At 39.6% G+C, this 27698-nt stretch overlaps 1 protein-coding gene across 7 annotated transcripts in view; it reads left to right on the forward strand.

The window, feature by feature from the left end:
• Positions 1–27698, forward strand: part of NEK11 (NIMA related kinase 11) — a 283992-nt gene that overhangs the window by 187410 nt on the left and 68884 nt on the right. For all 7 annotated transcript variants that reach the window (XM_072651314.1, XM_072651315.1, XM_072651313.1 and 4 more), the window contains one exon: positions 8680–8740. In XM_072651314.1, coding sequence (XP_072507415.1) covers positions 8680–8740 — 61 coding nt within the window. The remainder of the gene's footprint in view (positions 1–8679; positions 8741–27698) is intronic.

Here is a 27698-nt window from a genome sequence, read left to right on the forward strand (position 1 = left end):
CAGTATGGTACAGTAAGAAGGTCACTGTGTTTGTCAACAAAGGACTTGGATCCAGATCTTGATTCTGCAACTTAGCACCTCTGTGGTCTAAGCAAGTGCTCAGTTTCTCTGGTGCTTAGTGTCCTCATCTGTAAAATGAGGACATTTTATACTAGATCAGAGATTCTTACCTAAACAAATTTCAGGAGGCCCATGAACCTGGATGGGAAAAAATGTTCATCTCTATTTTCATTAACTTCTAACTGAAAGTTAGCATTTCCTTCCATTATGAATGGGTGGTATGGTGGTTAGAGCACCAGGCCTGCATTCAGGAAGATTCCTCTTCCTAAATTCACATTCAGCCTCAGGTACTCACTAGCTGTGTGACCCTTGGCAGGTCGCTTCACTCTGTTTCCCTCAGTTTCCTCCTCTGTAAAATGAGCTGGAGAAGGAAATGGCAAACCACTCTAGTACCTCTGCCAAGAAAACCCCAAATGGGGTCATGAAGAATCAGACATGACTGAAATGGCAGAATGACAGCAGTGAAAAATCCATTATGAATGTAGGAAAAAACCACACCTGTATTAGCAGTGCTTGTGACTTTATTACCAATAGAAATTACAGATATTTTCGTATCTCATTACAATTGCTGCAGATCTCTTGAAATATCATTTACACTTGAAATTACTGTAGTTATTAGACCCATCACGAAGCCCCACATGATGGTAATCTTTCTGTTTACAGACTGTACTTCAGTATAATTGATGTATTTTAATATCATAATTTTCCTTTGTCATCCTATGTGTTTTATTCATTATAACTATTATTCTGAGTAGTAACCCATAGGTACCATCAGACTGCCTAAAGGCGTCTGTGACACAAACAAGACTAAGAAAATTCTGGACTCGATTTCCAAAGTCTCTTCTAAGAGTCTGAGATTCAGTTCTTTCAAGGTGACCTTGGCCTTGGCTGAGTCTTTTTTTTAGCTCTAAATCTGTGATCTAAGAGTATAATCTTTAAGCTCCCTTCCAGCTCTATAGCTATAACCCTATAAACTTATAAAAAATTAAACAATGACTTTTCTGGGCTTCTAAGTCCCTCATGGTTTAAAGATTGTATTTTTCCAGGGTGCATGAATTTGCTAGTTACATTGGCACTAAGTTGACTAGGAAAACAGTGGGATGTGCAGTGCATTCAGAATTCCCCTGTAATATTGATATTAAAATGTTACCAGTGAAGATTTAAGAATTTAGAAATAAAAAAGTATTACTTAGGGAATGATGAGCGGTTTCCATTTTAATGGGGTTTTTGATTGAGCTGAGGGTGCTGTTACTCGACTGAATAAATGTAACACTAGTCTACATTCTCATTGTTTTAACAGATCAAGTGTGTAGTTAATATATTCATCTTATATTTTAATTTCTTAGGTGTTAGTATTCTATGAGCAAAATATAATTTTATCCTAAAGCATTCAAGTTGGCTGATTTTTTAAGGGTTTATCCAGCAAAATTGTTACATGTTTATTGTTGCAATGTCATTTTAGTACTGATTTTCAAAATGTAAGTGGTTAATTGTCCTTATTCTCAAAGAGGACCAAGATAACATCACTGTGTTGGGGTCAAGGGATAGTGTGTCCAACTGTGGCCAGTCAGACCATACAAGCTCGGAAGGTTCTACCACAGGTTGGGCACAAATAGTCTGAGCATTTGGAATGGAGATGTCTCTAAATTTGCAGATCTCATGTTTCTTTTGTAAGTGGTAAAGATGATATGAATGATGCCAATGAGCCTTCTTTAATCCCCATAAAATTTATGTTGGGTTTAAGTCCCAGCTCTTCTTGGATGACTTTGGGTAGGAACCCTCCTTTCTCTAGACCTCAACATTTTCATTTATGAAATGATGTTTCTTTCTTATAGAATTATAGATCCATAAATTCAGAACTGGAAGGCCTTTAGAAGTTATGTAGTACAGCTCCTTCATTTTACAAATAAGTAACTCAGTAAAGAGAAGGGATTTCCCCAAGGTCACAGTAAATGACACAATCTTAATTTGAACTCAGATCCTTCAATCACAAATGCAGTCTGTTTGTTCCTTGCTCCAACATTCCATGATTATGTGAGTAAAGAAGAAATCCTGGAATGTTTGGTCTCCTATCATTATTCAAAAGGAATAAAATATTTTGCTCCTAATACAATTATTGGAGAAGATGGGTCAGTTCCCATTAATGTTCTCCCCATTACTTCTAAAAGCTGTCTGACTTTGGGCAAGCCTCTTTATTCCTCTGGGCCTCAGTTTCCCCCTCTGTGGAAGGAGAGGGTTAGATTAGATAGTTCAGGTCGCTTCTAACTCTAAGCTATGCTTTGGTACTTTTAACATGACTTTAATCTAGCCTGAATCTGAAAAAAAACAGTGGACTTTTGATCTAATTTTTGGTGCACATCATGACAGTGAGGTAGAACAGAATTCAAATACTTTAAACTATATTATTCAGCAAATTGGAAAAGGTGTCACTTTCTCAGGTCTGCAGGAAAAGCCTTAGTGTCTAAGTCCCAAGACCCAAATAACCTTTATCTCATTAATTTTTATGTACATTTCTTACCACAACTAATTAAAATTCTGTAAATTATTAGGCTAATACAGTGCAGGGGAGGAAATATCAGAAGATGTCAAATTAGTCCCAGTTAGCAGAAAAGTAAATTCAGAAATTCATTTCAGGATAAGGACAAAGGCATCCTTATTCAATGTGTGTGTATATATATGCATTTACCCTCCTGATCTCTCTGTCATCTGAAACTAAATTATCATGTCTCCTCCTGAATGGACAGGTTTCTTGGTAGTCTATACTTACTGCCTTCACTTCCTTACCATCACTCATTCCTCAGTTTCTTGCTTTTATGATCATGGAATGTTAGAGCAAGGAGCAAACAGACTGTATTTGTGATTGAAGGATCTGAGTTCAAATTAAAATTCTGTCATTTACTGTATCTTGGGGAAATCCCTTCTCTTTTCTGGGTCTTAATGTCCTTATTTATAAAGTGAAGGAACTGTACTAGATAACTTCTAAAGGCCTTCCAGTTCTGAACCTATGGATCTATAATACCATAAGAAAGAATTATCATTTCATAAACAAAAATGCTGAGGTCCAGAGACTTGAGGGTTCCTATCCAAAGTCACCCAACAAGAACTGGCACTTAAACCCAACATAAATTTTATGAGTGTTAAATAAGGCTCATTAGCATCATTCATATCATCTTTACCACTTACAAGTGTAAGACTACAAGGGTAAACTCTCCTTAAATTTCTACCTCCACTGATCTTCTTTTCAAATCCTGGGGCCTTTTTTCTGTTCTCCTCCTCTCCAACCTCTCTTTGGCATATGACATTGTTGACTACTTCTTCCTTGTTATTTTCTCCTCCTTTGACTTCTAAAATGCTGTACTTTGCTTGTTTTCCTTCCACTTCTTTGAATGTGCCTTCTCTGTTTCCTTTGTGAACTCCTCATTTCTACCCACCCCCACCTTAAATGTGGATTCCACCAATATTCTTTCCTTTATTTTTTTTTACACAACACTTTGTCTTGGTCATTTCTTCTACTTTTGTGGATCCAGTTATCTCCTCTAGGCAAATGACTCCAAAATTTATCTCTTTCCCAAATTCCTTCCCAGAGTTCTAGTCCAATATTTCCTGGTGGATATATCTCTATTTGGATGTCAAGTTCACCACTGTCAAAACTGAGCTCATCACATTATTCCTAGTCACCCTGACTCCGAGCCATAGTCATCTTTGATTCCCTTTTCCCTCCTTCCTTCCTTTCCTCCACACCACCTATATCCAATCATTTGCTAAGATTTATTTAATTCCTTCTCCATCCTCTCCTTCCATTCTTATTGCATCCATCCTAGCTCAGATCTATATGTCTTCTTGTTTATAGTAATAACCATAATAAATCAGCTAGTCTACCTGCCTCCGTAATCGGTCTGCTCACCCACCAGTCCCTCCCTCACACTGCTTCCTGAGTAACATCCTTGATCATCACCTCTGATGATGTCAGTCTTATATTCTAAAACCTTCAGTAAATTTCCCTTCTCTGATGAATAATTCATGCAACGTCCTCTACAGTCTGGACTCCAACCTACCCTTCTGGCCACATCTCATAGATACAACTGTTCTTGTCCTCCACTTTTCAGCTAAACTAGACTGCCCTCTCTTCTTGATCTGCATTTTCTCATCTTCATATCATGCTGTTTTCCATTCCTGGAAAGGATGCCTTTGGCCACTCTCTCTGATTGTTAAAGCTTCTTCCTTCCCTTAAGGTCCAACTCAGGTGCCACCTACTGTAAGCTTTTTCTGACTCTTCCTCCACCCTACCCGACCAAGCTGTAAGTAATTATTCCCTATTTACAGTTCTTCATAACACCATGCCTGGACTTCTCTGGTGCTAGTGCTGCATCCTAATTATTTGTGTGCCCATCCTTTCTCCCCTGTTGGATTATAAATTCTGAGATTGTGTCACTTTTCATCCTTGTACTCTCAGGGCCCTAGTACCAAGCATTGTATACAGAAAGAATTCAACTATATTCATTGTTGAACTAAATCAGAATGCTTCAGGGCTGTAGGTTAATGCCCTGCAGATGAGAATGAAAACAACAGTTCAGGTACTTTCATCCTAATCTGTCCCACAGAATTTTGAAGAAATTGAAAAAAGAGATAGTAATTAGCTGAATGTCTCCTTTTTTTCCTTGATCTATGTGGCATAAAACTGGGGGGGGGGGGGGGGCGGATGCAGTTCAACAGGCCTTCTTGGAGCTCCATGCCCATATCCTTATCATCAGTGGCACATGAAACAAGATTGAGAATCTCACATCCCACACCCCCACTTCCATCAGATGAGGTCAGTCCAGTCAGAGATCACAGCATGAATATAGAATATTTCCATTTCCCTATTTAACCTCCATCATGAATAGACAATAGGCATCTTGCAGTCTTTTCTGCATAGGTGAACAATTAAATAGGACAGAAAAATATTTTAATAGCCAAATTAACTCAATATTTGATTTAGGTCTTCCTTTCTATATGTGATACTCCCAAGTTATTCCAAAAATATTTTTTCTCATTCCAAAGTCATTGTGGGTTGATCCTGGTCTGTATCACTCAATATGCCAAGAACTAAGTACAAAATTTTTCAGATGCCCTTTGCTAGAAGAACCAATTCCCAGGAAGTCATTATGGCTTGATTGGATTTTCCTGTCTGTTTGTAAGTTGATACTGTATTTTAAAGCAATTTTTTCAGGTAATAAATAATTGTTATTATCTCTCTCTCCCTTGATCCCTCTGCCACAATGAGCAAATTTTTAAAAAGCAGCAACGTATCCATGACCCCCTCCCAAACAAATCTCTTATTACATGTCTGCATAGTCTGACAAAACAATTTTCCACTTTAGCCATGTCTGAAAATGTAAAGAAATTTTCAAAAGGAATCGAATTCAGCTCTAAAATTTTTGTTGTTGTTCAGCCAATTTTCAGTCACATCCAATACTTCACGATCCCATTTGGGGTTTTCTTGGCAAAGATACTGGAGTGGTTTTTTGTTTTCTTCCCCAGCTTATTTTATAAACGAGGAAACTAAGGCAAACAGGGTGAAGTGACTTGCTCAGGGGCACACAGCTAGTTAGTGTCTGAGATCCAATTTGAACTTGGGAAGATGAGTTTCCAGGCCCAGAACTCTACTTACTGTGCCACCTAGCTGCCCTAAAATTGTAGGTTGTAAATCTGTAACTGAAAAGTCTTTATTTGTTAATTGAATTCACAGATTTAGAGCTGGATATAGCCTCATAGGCCACCTAATATGACTTCCTCATTTGACAGATGAGAAAACTCAGGCAAAGGGAGGTTAAACAAGTGGGCCAAGGTCATGCAGCTAGTAAGCTTGAGAGACAGGATTTGATCCCAGGTCTTTTAACTCCCAAAACTGTTCCCACCAAACTATGCTGCAAACTCCACCCTGCCTTCTGCCATCCCTTTTCCCAGCAGTTAGGGGGAAAAGGGTGGGTAGATACTAGAGTGACTTCTTAGTGTGAATTCCAAGGGGAAAGTCAGAGTTTGAAGAAGTTAGATGAATAGATTTTGTGCATAGCAATATTATAGAAGAAGTACTGGAAAAAACAATGGTAGATTTGGGAGCATGTCAAACCTGGAATTGAAATTCAATAACAGGTGTGCTATTGCTCTCTAATGACTCTGGGGATGCAACTCCCAGAAAAGAGGTATATGTGACGATGGGAATGCTTGAGAATCCCTAATGATCCTGAGTAGGACAGGGTGGGCAGGATAGTGCAAAGCATAATTACAGCAGTAGATACATGGAATTTTGGATGCCCATTGAGTTCAGAAAGGAGGAGGTCCCCACCTGTGTGGGTTGAGATGGTTGACACTCAGCTTATAGGAAAACAGCAATGGACTAAGTTGAGACCAGCAGAGGAATCATCGTGGGAGGATTCTGGTGACTAGAAATGAGTTGGTGCTTCAGGTGATTCTGAGGAAAGACATTTTTAATTGAGACTTGTAGAGCTTGCTTGACCAATTTCCTTCTTCTCTAGGATCTGGGAAAGATGGAATAGAAATAGTTGAGAGGATAGAAATCACTTGCCTAGTACAGTAAGTGCAAGATACTGTCCATGGTGCTGTAGATAGACATAATGAGGGGAGTCCTTTTCTTCAAGGGATATTTAAACAGCTAACAGATAAGTAAAATTACTCTCAATGTAGGGCATTAGGGAAGGCTTCTGGTAGGAGCAGGTACTCCCTTGAGGGAAGCTAAGGATTCTAATTACCTGACTGGGGAGGGAGGATGGGTGAGCTTTCCAGGGAATGGGATTAACCTATGGAAAGGCACTACATGAGTCAGGAACTATGATGCTAAAGGATTAGACTAGAGATTTGGAGGGCAGGGAAGACAAGGACCTAAGTTTGACAGAGGTTTAAAATGCAGTATTATTGGTGGAGGGTTTTGAACTCTACCTTTATTACCCTTTCTGGGTACAGTTTGTATTCCAGGAGTCTCTCACAACATTAGTACAAAACAAGCGTGTAAGTTATAGATGCTGTAGAGTGAACATGAGAGCAGGATGAGCCAAAGCAGAGAAGGGGGAGGAAGAGTGTGATTCCCAGAGCTGCTGTCTCTGAAGGACAAATCCCACTTTGATGCCTCCCCAAGGAGAGGTGGCAAAACAAGGTGACCCAGGGAGCTGACTGAGGGAAGCTTTGGTTTAAGGTCTGTCCTTGCCATGCTTTCTCCCTGCGTGTCAGTGGCTCCATCCTTCCGAGTATTAACAACAGTGCTCTATCTAGATCTAATGTCATAGCCGGCATTTTGTGGCATTTCATCATTATAATAGCAATAACTAACGTGTAGAACTCCCATAGTAACAATACGAATAATTACTGACATTGAGGCCTCAGAGAATACCTGAACAGTAACAGTAACTGACACATGGAACTTAAAGAATTAAAACAATAATAACTGATAAAAAAAAAATTAGAGAACACCAGTCACAATATCAGTCGTCATAATGGCTGACATTTAGAGCTTACAGAATAACAGTGATAACTGACAGACAGAATTCAGAGAAAACCGATAAAATGATAAGTGACATTAAGAACTTGAAAGTTTGCCAGATGCTTTGATGCAGTATTTCACTTGAGCTTCACAACTCTGGTAAGGCAGGGACGACAACTGTTAACAATTCCCATTTTACAGAAGGTTAAGTGACTTGCCCAGAGTCACACAACATGAACCCCAGTCTTCATGAAGCCCAGCCCAGCACTCTAGCATGACACCAAGCTGTTATGCCAAGCTATCCTTCCTCCTGCTTTCTCTCTCTTCCCTCTTGGTTCCTTCTTTCTGCATACTTTTCAAAGTTCTGTTTCCCTACAGAAGACAATGGGCCAAAGCAAATTTAGAAGTCTAACCATGTGTAGAAATAACTGGGAAGCCTTGTGCCCCTATGCCCCCAGTGAGCCCTCCATGAATGTTGTTCTCTGAGTTTCCTCCGGGCTTCTCTCTTACAATCAGCTGTCTCAGTCTCTCCTTCCCTCCACATGCTGGGCATGAGGTGAGATTCAATTTCACTTTCCATCATGCATGAATAATGGCTACCCAAATCAACCATTAAAAAAAAGAAACCAGTTATATTTATGTGACGCTTCAGAAGAGCACATTAAGCTGAAGTACATGCAAAAAAAACCCCATCAATGATTGCCATTATGAAATATGCTATTGCCTTTGAAATGAAACAGGTGAATCATCAAATATTAATTTCCCACTGTGACAGCCACAAGCCCTGAAAAGATGCCATAGTTAGGAAGCTGCTTCTTCCCAAATGGTAGGAAATACTTTCACTGTTCCAGGCCTTCTTGGTGGAAAGGTAATATGAACTCAGGACCCAGATTGGTCTTTAATTTCAAGTGTGATTACCAGGAGCACCCTGTACATAGGAGTTATGGGCTTATGGTGCCTCAAGGTCAACAAGAAATATGATTCTTATATTGAATGTCATGGCAAACTCTGAAGGAGTACTGGTAGAAAACATGCCTGGTGAAGAACGTCATGGCTTTCACTTTTACTCTGTTGTGTAGGTAGGTCATAGGTTAAATGCATCTTTTGGTACTGATGACAACTTCTGTTCTCTCTTGTGCTCACAGGACAGCGACATTGAGGCATTGGTCAGGTGTTTGGAAAATGTCCTGGCATGCAGCTCCCTAGGTGAGTTGACATCAATTTTTCAGATTCTGTTTATAGTATTTGATAGAGATCTCTTCATTCTGTTGAAGTATTGCATATTGTATTATGTTATTGTACAGTATTAAATACTTCTAGCTCTTCCTCACATTTGAAATTCCATCTCTGATGTATTCATAACCAAACAAGGGATAAAAACAATTACAGAAGATAAGATAGATAGTTTGGATTAAACTAAACTGAAAAGCTTCTGTACAAACAAAATTAATGTGCTAGAGGGAAACAGGAGAAAAAATCTTTGCATTCAATTTTTGTTAAGAATTTCTTATTCAAGACATATAAACAAGTAAGAGATTTGTCTGTATTTACATCTATTTACAGCCATATCTATAGATATGTCTAAAACCAAATTCATTCCCTAATAAGTGATCAAAGAATGTAAAGAGACAGTTCTCAGAAGAATTGTGAACTATTAACAACCAAATGAAAGAATGTGCTACATCACTAATAATAGGAGAAATACTCAACAAAACAATCCTGAAGTTTCTCCTCACTTCCTGAAAAGATGAGAATAATCAGTGTTGGAGGACCTGCAGTAAAATGAACACACTGATGCATTGTTGGTGGAGCTGTGAATTGGTACAACCATTTTGGAAAGCAATTTGGAGTTATGCAAATGAAGTGACTAAAATATCCACATGCTTTGACCTAGAGACTCTGAGCTTATAACCCAAGGAAGTCATTGATAAGAAGAAAGTTCCCATATGTCCTCAAAATATTAGAGTATTATTTTTTTTTGTGTGATAGAAAAGAATTAAAAGAAATAGATGCTTATGTATTGGGGAATGGCTAATTGTCCTATATGAACATAAAGAGAATATCACTGTAATTTAAGAAAAGATGTGAGTGATGAATACAGGGAAGTGTGGAGAGATTTATATGAAATTATTCAGAGTGAAACAAGCAGTACCAACGAAGCAGCGCACACAATGACTACAAGACTGGGCATGGAAACAACAACTATCACATTCCTTTGTGTACATATCATGTCCTCCAGTCAAATGTATATATTCTTTAGTGAATGATATTTCCCTCTGTGGGATCCCTCACTGCCTCGTACATACATTGTAGGTGCCTAACGCTCGTTTATTCAGTTGAATGTCAGAACTGGGAGGGACCTTAGTGATCACATTCCCCACCTTGTTTTTTTTTATTATTACAAATAAGGAAACTAAAGTCCAGTGATTAAATGTTTTCTCCACCCAGAGTTGCCCAGCTCAGAGAGGACCCTTTTATTCTTAGGTCAGCCTTACCATTTGGAGGAGGTCTATGAAGTCACTTTCAGGTTTCCCTATTTGATATTATATTGTTAATAAGCTCTCCACAGCTTCTTTCTCCCCTCCCACAAAAAGCCTAGAGTTATTCAATGTCTCACTACTCTCCCAGGGTGAAAAGGTATTGAAATTTATTAGGCTCTCATAATCCAGTGAGGCCTACCGGCCCCACATAATAAGAGATTTTACAGGATTTTCTTAGAAATGCAATCTCCCTGACTCTTACATAAGAAAGAAATAGATTGCTTTCATTCAAGCTGAAAAGACCGTAGCCATGAAGGTCAGTCACTTAGAGAATGATATTAAGTCTGAAAACAAAACTGAAATTTCTTTAAGGGTGTCAATCTCAATAAATGGAACACAGGCCTTCAAGGTTAAAGTCTTGTTTCTAAGTTCTCTTTCCAAATAGCTTCACTGAGATTTCCCCCTAATGTCAGATAACAGCTGTTCTGCTGCTATGGAGGTAGGAGAGGGGGAGAGTCTCACATGGGAAATGTCAGGATCGTGATATCTCTCCAAGGTGACTGTGGACTTTTGGACACACTACAAAGGCAGCTTGTGCAGGAACAGTGGCCGATCTAAGGAAGATCGCTTGTCAAGGTCTTGTGTTCTTTTGGTGTTCATTTTTTCACTGCTTTATTAGGTTCGTGACTTCTCAAGGATTTGTCGCACACATCTCCCTCTCTAGGACCCCACGACTCAAGAGGTGTTTTGTTTTTGTCTTCCCTGATCTGTCTTCTCCGTTCTTTAGTCACAAGTTTGTGAGGGACAGCCCACTCTTTATTCTCCAGGGTCAGGGAGACCTCAAGTGACAAGAAAGGCAAGAAGGATATAGAAGCCAACTCTTTTCATTCTTGCCTACAAACTCCATCATACACATTGAGAGCACTATTGCTTCTTTTTTTTTTAAAGCACTTTAAGGTTTTTTTCTTTTATTTATTTACTCATTTATTTATTTGTTCATTTATTTATTTATTTTCAGTTTTAAACGTTCACTTCCACAGAATTTTGAATGTCAAATTTTCTCCCCATCTCCCCTCTCCCACCACCCCAGGACAGCATGTATTCTGATAACCCTTTCCTCCAATCTGCCCTCTCTTCTATCTCCCCCTATCTCTTATCCCCTTCCCTTCTATTTTCCTGTAGACCGAGATAGATTTCTATACCCCTTTGCCTATATATCTTATTTCCTAGTTGCATGTAAAACCAATTTTTAACATTCATTTTTAAAGCTTTGAGTTCCACATTCTCTCCCTTCCCCCTCCCCACCCACCCTCATTCAGAAGGCAATTAATTCTATGTGAGTTACACATGTGTAGTCATGCAAAACATTTCCATGACAGTCATGTTGTAAAAGACTAACTATATTTCCCTCTATTCTGTCCTGCCCTCCCATTTATTCTCTTCTCTTCTTTGACTTGTCCCTCTACCAAAGTGTTTGTTTCCTGTTACCCCTTCTTCCACTCTGCCATCCCTTCTATTATCCCTCTTCTCTTATCCCCATCTCCCCTGCTTTTCTGTAGGGTAAGATAAATTTCCATACCCAATCGACACTATTGCTTAAAACATGTTCATGGCATGTTGGTATAAGCAGAGCTTCAGCCACACTGGTCTGCTTGCTGTTTCTCAAGCTTGTCATGATTTCCTAGCCACACCCAATGCCATATTCTTGAAAGACTTTCTTCTTACTCCTACCTTCTAGAATCCCACAAGCAGTGTCCTACAGGAAGCCTTTCCTAATCTCCCTACCTGCTAGTATTTTCTGCCTCTTTGAATAATCATATACTTTCTTGTTGGTTCTTCATGTTAGAGCCTCTCACCGCACCCCATCCCCCATCCCAGCAGAATTTATACTTTAAAAGTGAGGATTCTTTAATTTTGGGTTGGTATTCCCAGCTCCTGACTCATGGTGGGAGCTTAATAAATACTTGTTAGGTTCAGCTGGATTGGATCAGATTAGGGACTTTAGAGATCATCTAGTTGAAAGGTAGCATGCTCCAGAAGCAGATTAAAATGTATCTGGGAAATGTTGAACCAAATAAATACAAATACAACATAGATAGTGTTCGTTGTGATTTTGTAAGTCAGTTTTCATTTCCATTTAAATTTGACATGACTGATCAAGTCCAGCCCCCTCATTTTACAAATGGAGAAATGTAGGACCAGAGGATTTAAGTGATTTCTCCAAGATTACAGAACTGGTTGGTGAAGGGAACTAGAACCCAGGTTCTCTGAAGCCCAGATGTTTTCCATAGCACTGCAGACCTTCTTATGTATGACCAGAGAAGACAAGGCAGCCTAGAGTCAAAATAATCTTTCTTCTCCAAAGGAATGTCTGTTGGATTGTAAATGGAGAAAATGAATTGATGAGTGAGAGCACTCTTTGATATCTAAAGCTTATTCATGAGGGAACATTTGAAATAGGCCCATGTTTGGGGATGAACAACTAGGTGGTACCATAGTGTGTAGAGCACTAGGCTTGGAATCAGGAAGATTCAGCTTCCTGAGTTCAAATCCTGCCTTAGACACTTACTAGCTGTGTGATCTGGGGTAAGTCACGTAACCTTGCTTGCTTCAATTCCTCATCCGTAAAACGAGGCGGAGAAGAAAATGGTAAACTAATCCAGTGTCTTTGCCAAAAAAACCCCAAATGGGATCATGAAGAGTCAGACACAACTGAAACCACTGAACAACAACTGGGAAAAGGGCAGAACTTCTTCAGATGGTACTCTTTTATCCTTGTATCACCCCAGAGTGCCCGTGTCACTCAAGGGAAGAGTCAGACACAACTGAAACCACTGAACAACAGTTGGGAAAAGAGCAGAACTTCTTCAGACGGTGCTCTTTTATCCTTGTATCACCCCAAAACGCCTGTGTCACTCAAGGGACGCCATGAAGATGATCTAATTTCATCTTGTGGGAGCCATCTCTGAAATTGCTCCAGTGTGCAGAGACTATCACATTGCTTCCCTATAATTACATTTACTGTGAGAAGCACGATGATATGATAATTATACAATTATAGTTGTGGTTTATTAATAATTATGACTGTTATTATATGCCAGAATGTTAATAGGATCCAGGAGAAGATCTGAACTTAAGTCAATCACAGAGCAAATGCTAGCATTAGGGAAAGGAACCTCTGCAAATGGATATATCTAAACCTTGGATAAAAGATACGGAGTTAAAATAGGCATTTAGTTTTAGGAAATGTCATATTCCTGGTTAAACTTGTACATATTTTGTCAGTGAATCAACAAAGATTTGTGAAGCACCTTCTGTGTGCAGGCATTTTGTCAAGACCTGGAGCGAGGGGGCAAGGATAAAAGGATCATAGACCCTGCCCACAAGGAGCTCACATTCTAACTGGGGAGACAACCTGAACCTATATGAATATTTAAAGAAGACCACCAAAATAGATCTTCATGTGTTTTCCCTCTCAGTTTGAGAGGAAGAAGCCTATAAGGACAAAATGTATATGGTGACTCTCCTTTCCTATGTTTAAATCACTTTCTCTCAGGCTGTGATTTCTCTCTTTTCAAACCTGTTCAAAGACAGTTTCTTCCTTTCTGGTACTGCAGAAGGATTTAGAGAACCTGGTCAACTTCAAGAGATCTCCAGGTAGAAAGTTTTCTGGACATTTAAAGTATAAATCTGTTTCTAATGAAATTAGTTCTGCACTGGAGAATCAGGAGACTGACCGCAGTTGTAGTTATGGGTCTTCCACTAATGAGCTGTGTGACATTATCCTTGTCCCTTTAACTCTGAATGTTAGCTCCCCTATTTCTAAAAGGGTGGAGTTAAATTAAGTGATTGTTAAGTCCTTTCCAGCTCTGATGTTCCAGGAGGTATCTCTAGAGGCAGCTAGGTGACCCAGGGAATAAGGCACTAGACTTGGAGTAAGGAAGACCCGAGCTTACTGGGTGACCCTGGCCAGATCAGTTTGCCTCAGTGTGCCTCAGTTTCCTCAGCTATAAAATGATGATAATAATAACACCTACCTTCCAGGGTTGTTGGGAGGATCAAATGAGATGATATTTGTAAACCTGAAAAGGACTAGTTAAAGTTAATATCTTTCCATGATGATTAAGCCAACTGGTCCCTTCCAATTCTGATATCTGACCCAGTGTCAACAGAGTAGAACTCTGTTGGAGTCCCTACAGAGACAATGAGGTATTGCTTCTTGCTGGATGGCAGGAATTTTCTTATCTCAGGTCCCCCAGCTTCAGGGGCTGCTACCAAGGGCAGTAGCAGTGGGTTGTGCTGATGATCTTGTATTTACCTTTTCCTAATCCTTTAAGGAAACACAGAATTTTCTTGCTTCTTCACTTCAGCCGAATTTCATAGAAACAAAAATTTGGCCTCTAAACTTTAGTGCTGTAGCTTGTGAACCCAGACAACATAACAAGTGTAGCCTCCTTTTGCATTAACCTATAGCAAGCAGTCACCTTATATAAGCCCTTGGTAGAACAGTACCGTCAGAATGCATCAAGGGCACATAATGAGTGTCACCAGAGCAATAATGAGAATATCGCTGTCCATTAGGACTTTCTCAGTGCATTGACATGCCTAACCAGCTGGGCCTTTGAACATTGTTACCCCTAAGTCCTTTCTTGAAGCTTTGCTAATAACTACTTAATCCAGACCAAACGTGACTGATGCAGACCAGAGAAGATGTGAGACATCATCTTATCATTATTTGCACTAAGCTCCAAATCCCATTTAAAACAATAAAGGAACTTTATTCTCTTAATCTCTTCAGACTCTTTTCTCTAAAGTGCAGATGTGACTGACAGTCATTTAACTATAAGCCCTTCTGCTTTCACCTCTAAGGAAGAATTCCTCTTAATTGATAGAGCAGTTTCAATATAAGGAGGTATCCTTGGTTGCTTAGAATCCTTGGGGATTTAGAAAATTGATCAGATAATTTTGATGTAAATGTCTAATACTCATTGATTCCCATCCTTTCACCATAGATAGAAGTTCACTTAATTTAGGAAGTTCTTTAAAACTTAAAGAATTAAGGGGGGGAGGAATTTAAGAGGTTTTGTTCATAATGAAAACAAATAATTCCCTACAATCTCTGTTATTGCTTTTTAATCTACACTGAACAAGAAACATTCTGGATGTCCCTTTTGCCCGGAGAAAAAAGGAATTAATAATGGGGCTTATCCAAACCACATAAAGTAGAAAGTTGTAGAATTATTAGACTGTTTGGGGCTGTCTTAAGAGTAAAGTCCTATGGAATACTTTTGTCCTTATTAAAGGCACGTGTTGTCTGTATAAAATGGAATGTTGAGTGAATATTGGGATGGTGTATCTAGACTTGGAAGGGGCCTCAGAGGTGACGGGGTCTGACATATGAGGATAGTGAGACCCAGGGAAGTTAACGGCCTCACCTAAGGTCACATAGATAGTCAGTGACACAGGTAGGATTTGAAACCAAGTCCACTGATCCTAGAGCAGGGTTTGTTAGCTACTTTTGTCATGGTCCCTTTTGGCATTCAGTCTGATGAAACAAGACTTTCTTAGAATAACGTTTGTGAGTACACAAAACAAACCAATTATATTCAAATAAATATGTAATTTTTCACCCATCAACATCATGGATACTCTGATTTCTTTTTGTGGTACCTGGTGATGCCAGGTTAAAAATCCTTGGCCTAGAGCCAGTCTTTTTTCCACTAGGCCATACTTCCTTCCACTGTATCAGTGTAGTATGCATATGCATAGACAAATAGTAGGAATACTTTAGACAAAATTGGTTTCCTCCATAGAATGATATTTCTCTATTTGACATTGCCTATGGAGTCATGTGTCACAAATTTTTGTTTACATTTATATGTATCTGATGTTCCGCACAGAAGAACATGAACTCTGTAAGGTCAGGTAATTGGTTCATTTTTGTCTTTATCTCCAGTGCCAAAAAGAGTAAGTAAGGAAGTAGTAGCAAGCATTTATTTAACCACTTACTATGTGCAGCCCTGTGCTAAGGGCTAGGGCTACAAATACAATGAAAAAAAAGTCCCTGTCCTCAAGGAGCTTGGCTTCTGATGGGGGAAGAGGACACATAAAAGGGAGTTTGTGAGGGGGGAGGGGGGAATGGGGCCTGGTGGCAAAGTCCTTAGAGTCAGAAGCACAACTGGGAGGAGGAGGAAAGGGTACATGCTTGCTAATGAATCCCTAATGAATCCTAGGATTCTGTAAATACCTGTTGAGTTGAAATGAGAGTTGAAAAGGTTTGTTTTTAAAAATACTTTGCCTATTTATCAATTGGGGAATGACTTGTATTCTTGTAAATTTGATTCAGTTCTCTATGTATTTTAGAAATGAGGTCTTTATCACAAACACCAGTTGCAAAAATTTTTAGTTTTCAGAGGAATAAATTAAAGCTATGTATAGTCATGTGAAAAGAATGCTCTAAATCACTGTTGATTAGAGATGCAAATCAAAACAACTCCGAGGTACCACATCACACCTATCAGATGGACTAACATGACAAAACAGGAAGATGATAAATGTTGGAGAAGATGTGAGAGAGTTGGAACAATAATTCCTTGTTGGTGAAGCTGGAGCTGAGCTTATCCAACCATTCTGGAGAACAATTTGGAACTATGCCCAAAGGGCTACAAAAATGTGCACACCCTTTGACCCAGCAGTATTGCTTCTAGGGCTGTATCCCATAGACATCATAAAGATGGGGAAAAGACCCACATGTACAAAGTATTTACAGCAACTCTTTTTGTGGTGGCCAAGAACTGGAAATCAGGGGAATGCTCATCAACTGAGGAATGGCTGAACAAGTTATGGTACATGAATGTAATGGAATACTGTTGCGCTATAAGAAGTGATGAATAGGAAGACTTCAGAGAGGCCTGGAAGGACTTACATGAACTGATGCTGAGTGAAATGATCGGAACCAGGAGAACACTGTAACAGCCACAGTGTGCGCTAAGACTGTCTCTGGTAGACTTAGCCTTTCACAGTAATGCAAGGACCAAAAGCATTCCCAAAGGACTCTTGAGGCAAAATGCCTTCAATATCCAGAGAAAGAACTACAGAATCAGAACGCAGAATGAAGCAGACTATTTTCTCTTGTGTTATGTTTTGTTTTGGTTTGTTTTTCTCATGATTTCTCCCATTCATTTGAATTTTTCTATGCAACATTACTAATGTGAAAAATGTGTTTAATAAGAATGTATGTGTAGAACCCATATAAGATTGCATGATGTCTTAGGGAATGAGGGGGGAGGGAGGGGTAGAAAATTTAAGACTTATGGAAGTGATTGTTGAAAACTGAAAAATAAATTAATTAATTTAAAAAATACTCTGTCTACTTTTGGCCTATGGTGGGGGCTAGTGTGGATGTATCAGAAAGCCAAGCAAGACTTGGTAGAGCATGCCGTGGTGAAAGGTCCAAGGTAGAGTGCTTGCCCAAGACTCTCCATGCTTTGAATGGCTTTGAATGAGCTTCATCCATGGCTACCCAGGGGAGGGCTGGTTTATTTGGTAAATGTATTCTTGACCTAACATCTAATAGAAATAATTCATGTTAAGATTGAGGTTTTTTTTAATCTAATACATTAGCCAAACATACAGGATCCAGTCCTTGCCCTCTGTTTATTTTCTTAGAAAGGCACTGCAGTCCACTTATTGGGAAGATAAGCAGTTTTGACATCACAAGACCTGGGTTTGTATGTCAGTTCTGATATTTTATAGCTTTGTGATCATATTGTGCAAATATTGGAATAAAGCAAATCATGCTAATTTTTTGTTTTCCTAGTACATATAAAATTTATATTTACACTGTATTGTAAGTTGTGCATACCTTAATTTAAAAATACTTTGCTGTTAAATAATGCTAACCATCATCTGAGCCTTCAGCAAGTTGTAATCTTTTTCTGGTAGAGAGTCTTGCTTTGATGCTGAAGGCTACTCACTGATCAGGGTGGGGGTTGCTGAAGGTTGGGGTGGTGCTATGGCATTTTCTGAAAATAAAACAACAAGGAAGTTTGTGTCATCAGTTTCCTTTCACATGAACACTTGGAGGTCATTCTAGGGTTATTAATTGTCTAATTTCAGTTTTGTTGTGTCTCAGGAAATAGGGAAGCCTCAGGGGAGGGACAGACAGACAGACAGGCAGATATGGAACGGTTGGTAGATGAAGCAGTCAGAACACACACAAACATCTATCCATTAAGTTTTCCATCTTTCCGTGGTGTGTGGCTCCCCAAAATAATCACTATAGTAACATCAAAGATTACTGATTACAGATCAATGTAGCATCATAATCATAATGAAAAAGTTTGAAATATTGCTAGAATTAGCAAAATGTGCCGGAGAGACACAACGTGAGCACATGCTGTTGGAAAAATGGCACTGATAGACTTGCTCAATGCAGAGTTGGTACAAACCTTTAATTTGTGGAAAAAAAAAAAGTAATATCTATAAAGTGCAACAAAGTGAAGTGCAATAAAGCCAGGTATGCCTGAAATGGCTATGACCTTTCTTGAGGCTTCAGAACTTAAGTGAATTCAGGTCTTGTTGTGGTGGATCCTTCTTGCACGGTGATGGGTCCAGACCTCATCCTCCTTTGTGACCTTTGTCTGTCTTCTCTCATAGGGGATCCACCCAATGTGCTGGTAATCTTTGTCTGGATGTTTTTTCACATTTTATGAGCACTGTCACAGTTTTAGACTCTCAGTCTATCATCCTTCCCTTTCATTCCATGACCAGTTTTCCTTCTCTTCTGACTGATGCATTTTCTGGATGATATTCCTCATGCCCCTCTTTGCACACAGGTCACTGTTGGAAAAATATTTGCATTGCTGCAAATTACATGTGCCTCCCATCCACTGCCCTTAGGGTCATCTGATTCTTCAGAAATGCTTCTTTTATGATTCATAGCCACATAGCACCACTGGGAGAATATTCATGTTAGAAAGAAGGGTTTTCTGTTACTGATCAATTTGAACTTGCTGAAAATGCTGCAGTTTCCCAACTGCACTCTGACAAAGTCTTTCTTCCTCTCCAAATCTGGGCCAAAGTTATTGTCCTTATTACTATAATATAATATTGACATTATATTAACATATTAATTATCTTGGGCTGTTGATATCAACCATGGCATAAGACAGAAAAATCAGAGATGTTCATGAGTGTCATGGAGAATGTCCTGAGGTGTCCAGAGTGTGAAATACATCAGGTAGGCTTATCTCTGGATGACAATGGATTCATTATATTGAGTCTTATAATATTACAGATATTCCTCTGTGAGATCCATAGTCCCCCAAAAGACATCAACCCAACAATCCATAGAGGTAAAACCCAGAGGCTCAGAAATGCCTTTTGTGCAGGCTGTGGCATACATTTTGGATGGCTGGCCCATTGACTCTTATCTGTAAGCACCTATGTCCAGTGATCTGGGTATAGAGCTGAAAGCTTATTATATTAACATAATTTCTTGGCTGTAATCATTGTAGTTGCATGTGGTGAAATATTGCTTTGCAATTTCATTTTTTTCTACCTTATGTGGATAGTGACTTTCTTTTAATACATTGCTGAGCTTAGACTAACAAGCCTGCGCATTTGTTTTTCCATAATTCCAAACTAAACGGCGCCTGAAGAGCTCAAAAAGCCATTGTGCCAGTGATTTAATGTAGACAATAATAAGAACATTTACCATTTCTGTATTCAAAGGCTTTGCAAAACCCTGAGCTAGTACATATAATAATATTCCTGGAAGTTTAATTAGTATTATATTATGAATGTTTCTTTACAGATGGGGAAGCTGAAAGTCCAAGTGCTTATAAATTACTTTCCTGGTATCAACTTTAGAGCAGAGATTGTCTAACTTAACATTGTCTTTTCCCTGGCACTTAGCCAGTCACATTGGGCATTTTTTAAACCTGTCTCATGATTCCATGAGGGAACTGTCAGTGAGGAAGCCCTGTGTACTAATGCTGCAAAGTACCTTCTCTAGGGTTTCTAGTCTTACATAGAAAGGTTAAGTGACTTTCCTTCAGGATCACATAGTCAGATTGTGCCACAGGTGAGATCTGAACTCAGGTCCTCTTGCCTCTGAGCCAACTCTCTAGCTATCTGGCTACATTGCTTCTCTGTGGGCACTCAATGCACATTTATGAAGAGAATGAGTGTTCTTTATCAGACAGTGGTTTCCACACTGCCATCATGAGTCAATAGCGCATTAATTATTAATTAACAAATGTCAAAAAAGTAATGAGCTCAAAAGTATGCACTGGGGTATGATGGTAGATAGGAGATAGGAAGTCATGGGTCTGAGTGAGGCTTAGCTTCTCGTCACAAATTCTGAATGATACTGTCCCGACAGCCCAGCTGTTCTCTTAACATGTGTACAATGCTTTGCTAACTTTCAAGTGCAATACAAATGGAGCTGTTCTCATTCTTGTTATTTGTGTTTGTGGTTGTGATCTGTGGGAGCAGGTTCAGGAGAAGAATAAAGGGAGTCACTTCTGGAAATGATCACAGTGTGAACAGGGGGAGCTGCAGAAGAGTGGCCAGTTAGTTAGAGGTTACCCATGGCTGGAAGGAGACAGGGTGGACATGAGGAAAAGCCATGGAGATAAGAGATTCAAGGGGAAGAGAGAGAATCATTGAAATTGAAAGCCATCAACTTGGGCGAAGATGGATAGAGCACAAAATGGAATTGATGGACTGGAGGGACAAGTAGGAATTGAAAAAGTTAGAGGTTGAAGGACAAGTAGAGAGTTAGGGGGTGAAGGACAAGTGAATTTGAAGGAGTTAGAGCATGGAAAACGAGGAGGGAAGAGATTATGATCACAGGGTACCATTGAAATGGCTGGCTATTTGCACAAGATTGTGTAGGGAAGTAAGGGAGGCCCCAACTGGGGTGATAGGATAGAAGAAAAATAGAGGGACTGATGATCATGATGAGGGTGAAGAGCATGTACAAGAGGAGGTAAGGTGTCAGAGGTAGAGAGAAAAGAGAATATTGTCATCCCAAAGCATAACTGAAACGACTGGAATTTGGGACAAGACTAGGTAGTGAGTTGGGTGAGACCTGAGCAGGGAGCATGAGCTAAGAGAATATTGAAAAATAAAGCAAGCAATTGAAAGTCATGAAGAAGGTAAAGTGATATCCCAGGGAAAAAATAGGTAAGTGTGTGTGTGTGTGTGTGTGTGTGTGTGTATGTGTGGTGTGTGTGGTGTGTGTGTGTATGTGTGTGCGTGTATATATGTGTGTGCATGTGCGTGTGTGTGTGTGTATGTGTGTATAGGGAGAACTGATCCATGATTTTTTGTTCACATGTGATTATGCACCTAATGCAGTCTCTGAGGCTCAGATACATTGAAGTACGGATCAATTCTCTGCTGCTTGTGCTGAATTTAGTCTAACAATCAACACCAAGAAAACACAGGTATCCCATCAGCCAGTGCCACACCATCCGCACATGGAAGCATTAATTATAGCCAGTGGAGAAATATTGAATACTGTGGCTAAGTTCACTTACTTTGGCAGTATACTTTCTGGGGATGTACATACAGATGGCATGGTTGATATACAAATTGTCACAGCTAGCTCAGGGTTTAGGAGACTCTGAAAGAATGCATGGGAGAAAAGAGGTAATAGACTGACTACCAAGCTGAAGGTCTACAGAACTATTGTGCTGATCTCATTGTTGTATGCCTGTGAAACCTAGACAGTCTACCAGCACCATGCCAGGAAATGGAATCACCTCCATTTGAATTGTCTTAGGAAGATTCTGAAGATTTCCTGGCAGGATAAGGTACAGGACGCTGACGTCCTTTCTCAAACTGGACTGCCAAGCATTTAAACTCTACTGGAGAGAGCAGAACTCTGATGGGTTGGCCACGTTGTTCAGTGCCAAATGTACATTTGCCTGAAAGAGTATTTTGTGAAGAACTCACAGAAGGCAAGAGCTCATGTGGAGGTCAGAAGAAGAGATACAAGGATACTCTTAGGGTCTCTCTGAAGAACTCTGGAATCAGTCGTGTGACATGGAAGACACTGGCAAAGGACCACCCATCATAGCGTGTCTGCATCAGAGAAGGCGCTGCATTCTATCAACGAAGCAGAATTGCAGTAACTCATAAGAAATGTGAGATGCACAAATTTAGAGCCATCTCCACTCCAAATGTTCACATGGATTATTTGTGCCTGACCTGTGGTAGAGCCTTCTGAGCTCATATGGGTCTGATCAGCCACAGTCGGACATACTGTACCTTGACCCCAACCTAGTGATGTCATTTTTGTCCTCTTTCAGAATAAAAGATGACAACCAGCAATCAACATATATACCTATTTATATGTGTGTATGTATACATATATCTATTATCTTTATCTATATCTATCTGCGTGTGATGTATGTATATCAGCATGAAATGCCTGTCCTTATCAAACTCCTACTCCTTGAGGGGGAATTCTGCTTTAGAGAGAATGAAAACAAATAATGATAATTGTGACAATGTGACCTTTAATTACTGCATACCTTGCATCAATAACACAGCTGTCTCTACAGAGTTTAAAGCACCTTTCATATTATTGTTTTGTAATCTGATCTTTGAAATATCCCTATGAGCTTAGTGTCAAGTATTGCAATCATCCCCAGTCCCATATTACAGCTGGGGAAAGAGAATTGGTGACTGAGTCTTATTTTTATGAAATATAAAACCCTCTCTTTTGTTCTGAGCTTCCTCCTACCTCTTACACTTTGCTCCTCTCCATATGCACTATGGGCCAGTGACTGGCCTCTGCAACATCCCTCACACACTCCATTTCCCTCTTTGAGCATTTTCCCAGGCTGTCTGTTGGCTAGGATTGGGTCCAGAAGAGTTGATCTCCTCCTGGCTTCTTATGTTCCAAATTTTATATATATATATATATATAAAAGATAAGCCACAGCTTTATCAGTTATTCTGATTTGGCAGAGCCAGAGTGCCAACAGATGTCCTCATGGCTGAAGTCACCCAGCATTACGATGTCATGCATTTCTGTGTCCTGCTTCCTTAAATCTTTCCTTATTCCCTCTCTTCACCAGCTGGTCTGCAACCTTCCCATATAATGACATCATTTTTGGTTTTTACCTGAATTGATCCTCATCCAAAATGTATTTCTTCATATTTCTCCCCTCATGTTTCATGTTTTTTTCATGTATGTCTTCTGAAATGTCTCTCCTATTATTATTAATTGCTTTTGTTTATATTTTATTTACATAATTTTCATATCTAATACATTCTTTTCTCTCTCCTCCCCAGAGGGCTGCATCTTTTAAAATATATATTTTATATATTTTATAATTTTTATATATAAATATGTAATTTAATATATTTCTATAGTCTATAATATGTCTCTTCCCTACTTTCCATACCCATTTTGCCTATCCTATTTCTTTTTTAATGAAATATACTTTTTCAATGCCAAAATACAGTTATGGTTCCTACCCTACTTAGTCTTAGGGATACTTATGGGACCAAATTTGCCGCCTTCTATCAGGAAATATTGTTCACCATATTAATGACCCTTATTTTGTGATGTTACACAAAGACATCTGACACCATGGTTTTATAGATGATTTTCTTCTTGGATATTTCTCCCAGCAAGTTGAGTGGCAAACCTTTGAGAGAACATGTGAAATGTGTTTGCATGGACTCTTTGTGGTGTGCATCATTGAAGGGAACTCCTAAACTGATGAGATCCCAGTGAGTACTTAAGCTTGTGACAGGCATGATCTTGGCACTGGGGATACAATGATAGGAATGGAACAGGGCTTGACTTCATGACTTACACACTTTAAAAAGCACTACTACTATGGTTTATGTTGGCATAAGGGTGACTCTGGGTTTTTGAAGACTATGCCAGCATAACCAGTAAGCTCTTGAAAGCTGGAAGGACTTTGCGTATGCACCTGTGGATAGATTGCATATCTGCCATCTGAGGACCAGCCCATCTAATGTCAGCCAGATCAACTCATGAAAGATAGTTGACTAAAGTGTGGAAGAGCCCTTATGTGCACTGCTGGATGGAGTGCTACCATGTGAAATAAAGTATAAGTAAAAATATATAAGTAAAGTAAAATAAAAAAAGTAAAAATAAGAAGTCAAACAAAGTCATTAATACAGAATACAAGAAGGAAAACAATTAAAATTATCTCAACTTTAATAGATAATAGGCAAATGGAATGGATCGAAAATCTCTGAATAGTCTGAACTGTACAAAAGTAGAATGAGTTTACTGAATTCCATTTATCAAGCTAAGCTCTGGGGATATAAAGAGAAGCCAAAAAACCCCAAACAGTCCTGTCTTCAAGGAGGAGACAGTCTAATGGGGGGGAGGGAGACAATATTGCAAACTAATATGTACAAACAAGATATCTATCTTATATATGTTTGTATATATGATACACACATACGTATATAATATACAATACATATATGCACATGCATATATACATATATATACACACGCACATACACATATATACGTGCTACACATATATATGTATATGGCACGTATATGATAAATTGAAGATAATCTTAGAGGAACAGCATTGACATTAATGAAGTTTGGAAAAGGCTTCCCATAGAAGGTAGGACTTTAGCTGAGACCTGAAGGAAGCCAGGGAAGTCAGGAATCAGACGTGAAGGAGAATGTTCAAGGCATGGGAGGCACCCAGTATATATCCCTGGAGTCAGGACATGGCACTTCTAGTGTGAGGGTCAGCATGACGGTCAGTGTTACTGGATCACAGAGATTGTGGGCAGGTGTAAGGAGCCTAAGAAGGAAGGAAGGGACTGGCTCATGAAGGACTTCAAAGTCAAGCAGAGGATTTTGTATTTGATCCTGGAGGTAACCAGCAGCCGCTGGAGCTGTTTGAATAAGGGAAGGGGAGTAGCACTGTCAGACATGGGCTTTAGGAAGACCAGCTTCATAAATGAGGGAAGGTGGATTGGAGTGGGGAGAGACTTGAGTCAGGCAGATGCCCCGGCAGCTATTAGAGTAATCCAGTGGTGAAGTAACCAGCATGGTGGAGGGAATGTAAGAGGCGAGAAGGGAATATGAAATGTCTCAGGACTGGAGATTTTCCTCTCCCTGGAGGTCTCCATTCTTGCAGGGACTCTGGGGCTCCAGGGACTCTGATCTTCTTTCCTCCATCAAAAGAGAAAAGAAAGTCACATATGAGAAGGAAGCAAAAGACAAGAATCGGAGAAGACCAAACATAACAAGGGAAGGTTCAAGAGGAGAGAAGAGTAAGAGGAGGGAGGACAGCAGAGACATGAAAGCATCCATGGGTTATGAGGAATCGAAAAGAAGAATTGAATGGGAACTCGTAAAACTGCAGCAAATAAAATAGGGAGGACAGGGTTTATTGAAGCTGAAATTAAATCCCACAACCGGGCTGCTGCCTCCATTCTGACTTGTATTTTCTTGCTGTAAAAGACTGTAGTAAATCCTACTCAAACCCTCCTTATCCCCTATGCTTTATTCAGTGGCACCTACAATTCCTACAAACCCTGGTCTCTGGTAGTTGTTATAATAAAAGATGAAATGGAGAACCCCTTTTTGTATTACTTTCTAGGCATTGCTAACTCTTTGCTTTGGGGAATACCAGTAGTTCAGGGATCCAAGACATGTGTGGTTGTTCCCTGCCTCCGCTGTAGTAGGTTGCGACTCCTTACCCTTGCCCACTCCCTCCATCCCCCCACTTTGATAACTAGGGTTACTGTGGCTGAAGAAACTAATGAATTTTCTTGAGCTTACGGAGTCAGGTGCATTGAATGCCAGGAATATGACCTCTCTCCATGGCTATAGTCAAAGGTTTTCCAGTTTGGTACGGCCAGCCAGGACTTGTATTGTTCTGTGTAGTCATCATGCCACTATGAGGTCTTAAGATCATAGCTTTAGAGGTAGAAGGGATCTTATATGCCATCAAGTCCAACCCTTTCATTTTACACATAAGGAAACTGAGGCACAGAGCAGTCAAGTGACTTGCCTGTGTTACACAGCTAGTATCTAATGGTAGAATTTGAACCCAGTCCTGCCTGACTGCAAGTCTTGTGCTCTGTCCACTATACCAGACTGCTAATCATCAGAAGAGGACTTTCATGGAGATTGTTTCTTATGGTTAAATTCATTTCAGTTCATGCGTCTCACTAAGACTTATACTTACTGGTGTGAGCTACTTGGAGTTCACCCTCTATAGCTTCCTAACATAACCCACGCCTTACAGATTCCCTTCATGTTGCAGAAGCTATACCCTAAGTTCATATTGACTGTAAAAGGAGAGAATTGATCTCCAAAGTTGAATTTTCTTTTATTTTTTTTTCTTTTATTTATTTATTTAACTTTTAATATTCATTTTAACAAAATTTTGGGTTTCAAATTTTCTCCCCTTTTGTCCCCTCCCCCCACCCCAAAACACCAAGCATTCTAATTGCCCCTATCACCAATCTGCTCTCTCTTCTATCATCCCTCTCTGCCCTTGTCTCCATCTTCTCTTTTGTCCTGTAGGGCCAGATAACTTTCTATACCCCTTTACCTGTATTTCTTATTTCCTAGTGGCAAGAACAGTACTCGACAGTTGTTCCTAAAACTTTGAGTTCCAACTTCTTTACCTCCCTCCTCCCCACCCCTTCCCTTTGGAAGGCAAGCAATTCAATATAGGCCAAATCTGTGTAGTTTTGCAAATGACTTCCATAATAGTTGTGTTGTATAAGACTAACTATATTTCCCTCCATCCTATCCTGACCCCCATTGCTTCTGTTCTCTCTTTTGATCCTGTCCCTCCCCATGAGTGTTGACCTCAAATTGCTCCCTCCTTCCCATACCCTCCCTTCCATCATCCCCCCCACCCTGCTTATCCCCTTCTCCCCCACTTTCCTGTATTGTAAGATTGGTTTTCATACCAAAATGAGTGTGCATTTTATTCCTTCCTTTAGTGGAATGTGATGAGAGTAAACTTCATGTTTTTCTCTCACCTCCCCTCTTTATCCCTCCACTAATAAGTCTTTTGCTTGCCTCTTTTATGAGAGATAATTTGCCCCATTCCATTTCTCCCTTTCTCCTCCCAATATATTTCTCTCTCACTGCTTGATTTCATTTTTTTAAGATATGATCCCATCCTCTTCAATTCATTCTGTGCACTCTGTGTCTATGTGTGTGTGCGTGTGCATGTGTGTGTGTGTGTGATCCCACCCAGTACCCAGATACTGAAAAGTTTCAAGAGTTACAAATATTGTCTTTCCATGTAGGAATGTAAACAGTTCAACTTTAGTAAGTCCCTTATGACTTCTCTTTGCTGTTCACCTTTTCATGCTTTTCTTCATTCCTGTGTTTGAAAGTCAGATTTTCTTCTCAGCTCTGGTCTTTTCATCAAGAATGCTTGAAAGTCCTCTATTTCATTGAAAGACCAGTTTTTCCCCTGAAGTATTATACTCAGTTTTGCTGGGTAGGTGATTCCTAGTTCCTTTGATTTCTGGAATACCCTATTCCACACCCTTCGATCCCTTAATGTAGAAGCTGCTAGATTTTGTGTTATCCTGATTGTATTTCCACAATACTTGAATTGTTTCTTTCTAGCTGCTTGCAATATTTTCTCCTTGACCTGGGAACTCTGGAATTTGGCCAC

Source organism: Notamacropus eugenii, chromosome 3 (genome assembly GCF_028372415.1).
Source record: "Notamacropus eugenii isolate mMacEug1 chromosome 3, mMacEug1.pri_v2, whole genome shotgun sequence".
In the NCBI taxonomy this organism is placed as follows: Eukaryota; Metazoa; Chordata; class Mammalia; order Diprotodontia; family Macropodidae; genus Notamacropus; species Notamacropus eugenii.